This window comes from Erithacus rubecula (genome assembly GCF_903797595.1).
Source record: "Erithacus rubecula genome assembly, chromosome: 13".
NCBI lineage: Eukaryota > Metazoa > Chordata > Aves > Passeriformes > Muscicapidae > Erithacus > Erithacus rubecula.
In genome coordinates, this window is record NC_136665.1 from 4,278,719 (window position 1) to 4,289,083 (window position 10,365).

Genomic DNA, 10,365 nt, shown 5'->3' on the forward strand with positions numbered 1-10,365 from the left:
GGAAGAAAGTGCGTGCTGTGTGGAGTTCTTGACAGGCCTGCCTGCTGTGAGCTCGCGTGTTCAGTGGGCTGAGGAGCGGCCAGGCATGTGTTGAAGATAGAACTGGTTATGTGCCTGTGTTCTCCTGGCACAGCACCTCAGAAGGAGACCTTTCCTCTATGTCTTGCAGTTTAAACATCCACATCTCTCTTCCCTCTGTTTTCCTGGAATAGCTGTAGATAAACTAAAACAGTTTGTGTGCAGTGTCACCAGCAACCAAAAGGTAGAAATTGTCCGAAGGAAGAGCCTTTCATGCTGAGAGGCTTTCAGAACTGTGACTTTTGGTTAATGGTCTTGGATGAGTAATGAGGTGGGAGAAAGTGTGTGCGGATCAACTGCATCTGTTGAGCTCCATGACCACAGCACTCGGAGAAAGGAAAGATCTAACAGAGCAGCAAGGATTAGACTTTGCTTTCTTGCTATTGTAAGACTTTAATTAAGAAATACAAGCACAGAAGGCTCCTGGCTTGCTTACACTGTAAATATTTTGGAGTCTGAGCTCATTTCCTGTGCCCTAGTGTACTTCCCCCTGAGGTGAGACAAGAAATTTTGCAGTCAGAAGTGTGTGAGCCCTGCACACAGAATCCGCTCTGGTGGTTTCCTTAGGTGGTGTGCTTCTGGCAAGAAACTTGGATATCCCTCATGAGAGGCTGAAATGTCAGTGAAGGTTCTATTAGCAGAACTAAAAATGCCTGGCATGTATTTGAAGCATTGCAAGACTGGACAATTGATTCTGTTTCTTTTGCAGTGACTATGACCCAAGGCTTGACAGTAACAACAAAGGGAACCGAATGGTGCAGTCTCCGGGGTGGAAGAAGGGCTTTGGCCACAACCAGCAGGGCACAGCATCACCAATGGAGGTGAGTCTTCCCTGCCTTTCAAAGCACACCACTGTCCTGCAGCCCATAATGTTTCCCAGGACAGCTGGAGGGAGTTCAGGTCAGGCTCCAAATCTCAGCACCCACTTGATGGAATAATATGTGTGCACTGATGAACTTCGCAAGCTGGGAGGGGCTGCAAGTATGTTGGCTGTAGAATAAGGTTAGAATTTATATGGATCTGGAGGTGTTAAAAATAGAGTAACCATGAGCAGGAAGGGTGTGAGCATCTCATTAGTACCTACTCAAAGTCAGGCTGAGGTTTGAATGGGTTACCATCTGAGTTCTCTGCAGCACTGTGGGCTGGGGAAAAAGGCAAACTTCCCCTGGGGAGGTGTGTGCATAGCCGAAGCCCCAGGGCCCAAGATGCTCTTTGTCTGCCCTGCTTAGCACTTGTGAGGCTCTTGCTGCCATTGCAGCCTCTGGACATCAGAAGATAATACCAAGATACAGCACCTGACAGGAGCAGAGAGCCATTGGCAAAGTATGTCAGGGGTAGGCAGGGTCAGGTAGATCTGCCTTCTGCCACAGCTGGTCTCTCAGTGGACCTTGATTTACTGCAGAAGGTTTATCAGAGAAGCAGCCTGGGGCAGGGTCTGCTCTGCCCTGCCCAGGGCCACATGAGCAGTGCTGTGCTCTGGTGACAGATTCGTGGCTGGCCAGTGCTGTGGTGTCCATACTCTCTGCTGGGGACAGGCAGCTGGGAGCAGGGCTCACAGGGTGACATTCAGCCTGCAGTCAAGTAGATCATTAAAGCAAATATTTGAGGCTTCATGACGCATGTTTGCTTGGGCTCATATACACGAGGCAAGAGTCCCTCTTCAGTGCAGACAGCAGAAACTGGGCCCCAGCTGCTGCTCAGTCCTCGTGGTGAGGTCCCAGTGCCCATAAAACAGGCTTTGCTGAGAGCCAGCTCCAGCGCCGCGCTCTGGGAGGTCTGAGCTCCTGTCAGGGCTCCCTGTCTGGACAGGGAGCTGGTGGCAAAGCACAGCCCTCATACAGTTCATAGAAAGGCCAGAAGAGATGTGCTTGTCTTTCAATTCCAAGTCATGCTGGGCAAAGCCATGAGACCATGCCAACCCCACACAGCTCTGATCTCTTGGCCCAGCTGGTGAGATCTCTGGTACTCAGGTAGGTTGGACTGGAAAGCCAGAGAACCTTCCAGCCTCGGGCTTGCTCTCCTGGGCTAACTCCAGGCAGGTATTGCTGAATTATGCAGGCACTGGCTGCAAAAGCCAGTTCTTGAAAACCTGAAATTCCAAGCGAGGTACCAGTGCCCATGGGAGCTCTGTTAGAGAGAACATCTGAGCTTGTGCCAATGCAGGCAAACTGCAAACAGCTCCCCAGGAGCCCAGCTCTCGCCAGTGCTTTCCTTTGCTTGCTTTCAACCCATGGCTGCTGGTGCTGCCTCTTGGCTGCCCACTCCTCCATATGCTCTCCCCCCAGCTGATCCCTGGGGTTTGATTCCTGGGCTCCTTTTGTTGCCCACAAAGGGTCTGTAGTTTATCCCAAACAGCTTTTGGAAGAGCACAGAACGCTTGCTCTTCATCTGCTTGCGGATCCACACTGGAGCAGTCAGCAGTCCTGAGGCAGCCCAAGGAAGCTTTTTATTTTTGGGAGGAGAAATCACTAACTCAAGCTGTGTCTGTTTGCAGGCAGAAAACAGAAGGAAGGGCCCTGGGCTGGGGGCCCCAGGGAAGCCCCCCAAGAGGCAGTCCAATGAGACCTACCGTGACGCCGTGCGGAGGGTCATGTTTGCCCGCTACAAGGAGCTTGACTGAACAGTGGAGGAACCCCAGATTTCTCTCTCTCCATCTCCTTCTCTTTCTCTGTGTCATGTTCATTTGAAGGTTTGGTCTTTTTTTTTTTTTTTTCTGTTGTTTTTTGAATTGTTACAGGTTTTGCTGCTAGAATTTTTTAAATAAAACTGAAAATTTGTCAGTGCTTGTTCTTGTGGCTAATATGGTGTGTTTTAAAAGCATGATACTTTGAAAGGTTCCCGTCATGTTTTGCTCTCTACTGATGTCACTAGGAGTTGCAGCTGTGTCACTGGGACTGGGACAGGTTTGGTAGCTTGGAGACCCTACCAGTGGTGCCACTGTCCTGCAGTGTGTTCCCTGTCATCTCAGGGACAGATACCCCTGGTGCCATGTTCTGCTGGCTCAGGATCGGACCTGGGAGCAAGAGATGGCCCCAAGGCCTGGGAGGAATTGAGGAGCAAGAGTGATCTCTGTGGGGTTCATCCTGGCAACTGATGAGATCAATGAGGTTCAATTAATAGCAAGACCTTCATGGCTGTGAAGGTGACCTCATTAGTGCTGGGTGTTATCTGAGCATCCCAGCCAGGGCAGAATATTCCACATGGGGTGTGCTGGATCTGGAGCCAGTGTTGAGGGGGGACCCTCATGGGGACATAACCATGCTGGCCCAGGGTATCAGGGGAACAGAGGAAAAGCCAAGTAGGTACTCCTGGCCTGTCCCAGGGAGGTGTGGAGGCAGCTCCTGGGCAGGAATTTGCAGTGGGGCAGTTTGACCAAAGCACAGGAAAGTTTGTGTGTGTGGGCACAGCAGGGGGACAAAGGTGAGTGTGGCCTGCAGGGATGAGGATGATGCCAATGGCTGTGGCTGGTGGGAGCCTGATGAGGAGCTGATAGCCACCACCACCTTCCTGTTCACGTGGCAGAGAGCAGTGCCTGACACTGCTTTCAAATACCCCAAAGAAGGGAAAGCAGGAGATGTGGGAAGCTAAAGACAGCAGGATATGAAGAGCCACCTGCAAGAGCTGACAGCTTTCAAAGGCAGCAGACATCCTGTCCAAGCTGTGTTTCCTTGTCTCTGGCACAGGCAGTGCCAGAGGAGCACGGAGGAGTCGTTTGCAGTATTGTGGTCCCTGGTGCTGCACCCAGGGCTGGTGGAGGTGTGCAGGGTGCTGGTGACTACATTTAGGGGGTGAGGGTCTTCAGTCTTCCTAGGAGCCCCAGGCATGTAAGGGATGGATGAGGAAGGTGATGGGCTCCTGGGGATGAGCTCTCACACAGGGGGAAATGGTGGTAGCATAACAAGCTGGTGCTGTCAAGTCTGGAAGTTACCCATGCATGAAGGGGGAAGAAGTATGAGTGTGATGGGGAATCATTTTCAGGGAGGGAAGAGGGGAATCTGGGTGCAGATCAGTAGCTGCTGCACAGGCTCTCCTGCACCTGGGTGTGTTGGGCACCTGGTGTGCCAAAAATGAGCACCCACAGAGCATCATTCCCAAGACAGCTGCCAAATGTGGGAACTCATTAGCTGAGTTTTTATTAATTTGCTAAGTGGGTACATGCATCTTAGTGGAAGCCTGTTAACGATGATAATACGTGATTAATTAGAAGATAATAAACCAGATAAATGTAAGAGCAGCTTCCCTTGGACAGATGGACCACACTAAATAATGTATGTTCCTTGGCTTAGTCGTGTGCTTGCTTCTAGTCTGTGATGTGCCTGTGTGAAAGGAGAGGCAACACAACACTTTCCTTGCAGGCCCATTGCTAGGGCTTAAGTTGGGAACAAGAGGAGCAGGAACAGACTGCTGTGAAAATGAGAAAAAAATAATTAAAAATATCTACTTGCAGCATGTATCTGTCTCCAATCGAGACAAATCCTTTTTCTGTCTGTGGTGGTAGATCTACCTCCCATTAGTTGTATTAATCATGGAAATACTTGGTGTGTTTGCTTTACTATTTTGGCAATAGTAGTAAATGTTTATGGGAAATCAGGAATATTGTTTGTGTTGTAGGGGGTCAGAGCAACACAGTGTTACTCCCACAAGTGTGAGATTTCTAGGGATGTGCTGTGTGTGGCTTGGAAACACCTGAACTGTAGGAAGTATCCTGGTGCCAGCCTATGGAAAATCAAGGTATCCCCTGGACAGACCCTGACTTAATTCCTCAAAATTCCACTACCCCGTGGTAACCCAGGACGAGCTCCTGTGTATTCCCTTGCAGATATGTGTATAGACTGCCCATACATCTCTCCATAGGCATGGTATCTACCCATGCTGTGCATCTGCAGGGGGATATCCAGGATTAGGGAACATGGAGCCATCCACTGGGTCTGGCTTGAGGTGACTGGAACAAGGTTTTAATGAAATGGAACAGAAAAATAGAGTGAGAAGCTAAAAGCATTACAAAGGAGCACCAAACCAGAAAATATCATATTCTCTTGGGAAAACAGCAGTGTAGCTGGTGATGCAGAAACTCCAACTATTTATCCTTGGTGCTGTGGTTTGACGTCTTTAATATTTTTTGAAGGATGGTGACCCAAAGTTGTAGCTGAATTGCAGCTACCTTTACATCTTATAACTATTTTGCTTTTATTTCAGAGATTACTCATCCCTGTGTTTCTGGTGTGGCCGTGTTCAGCACATTGCCTTGTGTGCCATCCTGTGGTGATGAGTATGGCTCAAGCTACAATTTATTTTTATTTTTGGAAGGTCCTAATAAGAGAATTGTAACAATTCACAGGGTAAGTCCTGTGAGCAGTTGCTTGGCATGCAACTGGAGGAGGACTGGGGTGACCCATAACCAGCACTAAGGTTGGGATGAATGGAACTGTGTGTACAAAAAGCCCAGGGAGAAAAGGCAGAACAAGGGGGTCAAAGGGATTATTTAATTTAAGATGAACAGGCAACAAGAGCCTTGGACTGAGAGTGAAACCGAAGGGGAGGTTAAATCAACCATTTAGAGGGTTGGATCACTGCCCAAGGGAGTGTCCATCTCTGAGCTCTGTCAGTCACACAGGTTGGTATGCAGGAGGCTGCTTCAGACATCTGAGAGGTTCTGGAGGAAGACCTTCTTTCTACCTTTCCCCAATGTAAAGCAAGTAGATGGTCTTAGATTTCCAATATTTATTCGTGTTAATATTGATACAGCAGTGACTCAGGCCCTTTTTAGTGAAACATATTTATATAAAGAGCTGAGTTATGCTTTGTAAATATATATAAAAAAATAGTAAGTTGGGCTGAGGGAAGTGTTTGTAAAAGGAAGAAGAGAGAGAAGCCAGGAAATGCATTTCCCTCTGCAGCAGTGACCTGCCTCAGGGAGAGAAGGGCTGCTGGAAGGAAGATGAGGCTGGGGGTTGCCCCATAGATACTAGATGAAATTATGAACAATTTTGGTTATTTCATGATTTAAGACTCAAGAAATAGGAGTTCAGAGGAGGTTGTTGCTCCAATCATGCCCCCATTTTAATGTAGGTTCTCCATTTCCTTATTTATCCATATCCATACAAAGACCATTCTGTTCTTTGTTCCTGTACTGGGGACGTTAATGCTTTCAAATGTCACCAAGTATAATCTTTGTGAAGCTGCACTTTAATGGACTTCCTTTTGGTAGCACAAAGGTTCAAAGGAAGATGAATGACACTATAGTCAGCCACCCAGTGCCCAGAATAGCCAAGATAACCATGGACACGAGCCCTTGTCCAAGCTTCATGTGGATTTTTCTTGCCAGTACATTTTGAAGGGGTTGTGGTCTGGTCAAACTACTGCTGCTGGGTGTGTGGGTCTGTGTCTGTACTGCTCTGCCCTTTTTGCAGCCTGGGGGAGGGCAGCCCTGTCCAGCTGTTAAAGTGCACCTCTCTCCCTGTGGAGTGCCTGGGAGGGCTGCAAGGAAGCTGGGAATGTGAGCATTGCCCCCCAGGGACAGAGTCCCCTGTCCTACACAATGGAAGGATGGGCTGGTCCTGAAAAGGCAGAGGGCTGGGTAACAGCCTGGAGCTCACCCCTGGAGCTGCCCCAGCCATCACCCTGATGAGTATGTCCCACCCCAGCACATCCCTCTGCCCACCTGCAGCAGGATTTCACACTGCCCTGTGCTGGGCTGCTTCACCAGGGAAGGAGAGGGTCAGCCTGAGGAGCTGGAGCCCCTCTCTTGGGGTGGTTTGGACTCTGCTTAAGGAGGGGCAGCAGGAGCAGGGTCACCCAAAGCTGCCTGTACCTCCTGCCCAAGGTCCATCCATGGGATGGGGCTCCCAGCCTGAAATCTGGCCAGGAGAGAAGGCTGGACCTGCAGCACGGCTTGGGAGAGTGCTCACAGCCCTGATCTGCCTTCAATGGGATCCCCAGACAGTGGGCAGCAGATGGGTGGATGGGCACTCACCTGAGGCCATTTAGTGTTCTCAGGGCCTCATCAGGGTCCTGTCTCACTCTCTTGGGTCCTTCTTTTGCTGGGTCAGAGGAGGAGGGCCAAGCAGATCTCTTGCAGTCAGGAAAGTCCCTTTCCCCCAAAGTACTATTGGGTTGTGCCTGATTCATTGATTTGGCTCTGGGGTGCACTTCTGAAATCCATCTCACAACTTCCCCCACTTTTGGATTGTGTCCTGGAGCAGCTCAGAAGAGGTCTGGCTTGGGCCAATATCAACCAGATTCCTTTCAGATGAAACCAAACCCAATAGGCTCCAGGAATGCACCTCATGCTCCCCAGCCACTGATGGGCGTTCAGGCTGCAGGCTCAGCCCAGAGCCTGTCTGGAGCTAAAAAACACCTTGTAAATCACATAATCATTTAGATTGGAAAAGACCTCTAAGATCACTGAGCCCAGCTGTTAACACTGCCAAGCCCAGCACTAAACCTAAGTGTCCCCAAGTGCCACTTGTACATGATTTTTAAATCCCTCCAGGGATGGTGACTCCACCACTTCCCTGAAGAGCCTGTTCCAATGCCTGACAATCCTTTCAGCAAAGAAATTTTTCCTAATATCCCATCTAAACCTTCTCTGGCAAAACTTGAGGCCATTTCCTCTTGTCCTGTCCTCTTGTCCTGATTAAACTACAACACATTTGTTGCTTGGGGGAAGAGTCTGAAACACACCCACCCCTGGCTCCAACCTGCTGCAAGGGAGTTGTGAGAACAATAGGGACTCCTTGTGCCCCCTTTTCTCCAGCCTGAGACCCCCAATTCCCCCAACCCTTCTCATCAGTTCCACTGCCTTCTCTGGATATTCTCAGCATCTCAATGTCCTTCTTGTAATGAGGAGTCCAAAACTGAACACAGTTCAGTTTTTTCAAGGGGCAATATAGTTAATACATCATTGGATATCTGTGTCTGCACCTGGTGCTTTCCTGTACCCTGCAGGGATGGACCTTCCTGGGAAAAGGCCAATATTTATTTCCCTGTGTGTGGCAACGGATATGGGGTTTCTTTCTGACCCCTGGGTGCTCTATAGGCCTCCATTTTGAGCTCTTAGGTTCTTACTTGTCAGGTATTCTCTAAAGAAGCAAGCAGCTAATAGTTAAAAAGGTATTTAATTACAAAGCACATCTTATTACAAAGCAGATCAGTCTGAACAGGCAATAGCAAAAGAAATGGCAAAGCAATGGCAAAGCAGTAGCAATAAGCAAATGGCTAGAAGCCCTGGCAAAAGCCAATAGCTAAAAGCCACAACTCTTCCAATACATACTGTTATAGAGGATTTTTCCAACAAGATAAGATGCAAACTCAGACCACCACTCTTTAACCTATTAGAATTCTAGTTTCTTAGCACACTATGCATAGAATTTATTGTGTTCTAAGAAATGTAAGCAATATTCTTGCTATAACTCTGTTTAAGTCTTGTCTACAGCCGTGGTCCTGGAGCCTCTACTGAAGATGTCAATATGTTTGCAACCTTCACTAGAACACAAGCTACTACTGTGGAATCAAAACTTTTTACTCACTAAAAACATCAGAACTCACTCTAAGACTTATTCAATCTCTGCACTCTGAATTCTCTCTGAAGAATTCAGAGCGATCTCTGGCTCACTGACTCCAACACTTGTGTCCCCACGGAAGCCCGGCAGGCACCGCAGCCCCGCGCCGCTAGATGGCAATTGCGGTGTGTGCACGGAGCGCTGCGGGGCTGGTGTGAGCGGGGCAGGCTGTGAGCGGGGCTGGTGTGAACGGGACTGGCTGTGAGCGGGACTGGTGTGAACGGGACTGGCTGTGAGCGGGACTGGTGTGAGCGGGGCAGGCGGGGCAGGCTGTGAGCGGGGCAGGCTGTGAGCGGGGCAGGCTGTGAGCGGGGCTGGTGTGAACGGGACTGGCTGTGAACGGGACTGGCTGTGAGCGGGGCAGGCTGTGAGCGGGACTGGTGTGAACGGGGCAGGCTGTGAGCGGGGCTGGTGTGAACGGGACTGGCTGGTGAAAGGGGCTGCCCCCGCTGTCCCCCACCCCCAGGTGCTCCGTGTGGCTGGAGGAGCCGCTGCAGCGGCCGCAGGGTGGGCAGCGCCGCTGGGATCCCCGGACCGGTGAGTAACGAGAAATGGCTTTAGCTGTTCCTAAGTTCGGGCTGCCTCGGCTCGCTCCGCTGAGAGCATTCCCAGTGGGAGCAGGGGCTGAGCCGGGGTTCATCGCTCCTGAGTTCGCTTTCGCTGCTGTCGGCTTCGTGCAGGGTAACTCACGAGTGAGTGCTCCCATCCCAGCCCCGGCCAGACAAGCTCACTCTGCCGCTCTGTTTGCCCGAGCAGTGCCGTGAAAAGTTATACTAATCTTTACAGAATTATGGAATGGTTTAAGTTGGGAGGGACCCTAAGATTTCCTTATTCTGACCCCGACAGCCGGTTTCTATGTTTGTGTTGTATCTTTTATGCCTTACTTGGGTCCCAAGAGGTTTTGTGCTTTTTTTGCCATGCTGAAGCTCTTTCCAGAGCTGGTTTTTCTGGGGTTTCTAGCTTCAAGGCTCTGCTTTGCTGCTGAGGGTTTTATAGCCCAAAAACCCACACTGGGCTAAATTATCACCAGCCCATGCTGGGGGCTTTGCCACTGCTCAGAGACAACTTTTCAGATTTCTCCTTCCTCACAACAATCAATCGTTTGTCTCCAAAACAGTTGTGATATTTGTGATCTAAGGAGAAAAAAAAAAAAAACAACAACAAAAGAAAAACCCTCCTCCCTGATCAGTGAGAGGAATTTTCCTCCTCTTGGGCTTTATAAAATACTGTTGGACAGAGAATTGTGTTTTCTTCACCTCCCTCTGCAATGCCTCAGCTCTCAGAAACTCAGGTCAAATGATACAGCAGGCAGAAAAGAAACAGAGCCTGAGAAATGCTAAGTGCTCTGCAAAGCAGTCCCTTAAGTAATGATCCTTCTGCTTGGAAGCATCGCAGACCTTGGGTATGGATGGCTGGGAGGTGGGAGCCTTGCAGTGTCCTGAGTGATGGGTGGGTGTTTTGGTGTGAGGGGCTGATACTCAGGGGAGGGAGGAAGGAGAAGGCTGAATGGTGGTTTATGTCCAGAAAAAAATAGCAAAACACTTACAGAATTTAAATTAAAACAAAAAGGTCTTCTTTTCTTCTTTTTTCTTTTTTCTTTCTTTCTTTCTTCTTTTTTTTCTTTCTTCTTTCTTTCTTTCTTCTTCTTTTTTTTCTTTTTCTTTCTTTCTTTCTTTTTTTCTTTCTTTCTTTCTTTCTTCCTTTCTTCCTTTCTTCTTTCTTTCTT

General features: G+C 49.1%; 1 protein-coding gene across 4 annotated transcripts in view; it reads left to right on the forward strand.

The window, feature by feature from the left end:
• The window catches only part of RBM6 (RNA binding motif protein 6), a 58,071-nt gene extending 55,211 nt beyond the window's left edge, over positions 1-2,860 (forward strand). For all 4 annotated transcript variants that reach the window (XM_079317256.1, XM_079317257.1, XM_079317258.1 and 1 more), the window contains exons 22-23: positions 788-899; positions 2,573-2,860. In XM_079317256.1, coding sequence (XP_079173382.1) covers positions 788-899; positions 2,573-2,698 — 238 coding nt within the window. In that variant the 3' untranslated portion in view covers positions 2,699-2,860. The remainder of the gene's footprint in view (positions 1-787; positions 900-2,572) is intronic.
• The last annotated feature ends 7,505 nt before the right edge of the window (positions 2,861-10,365 follow it).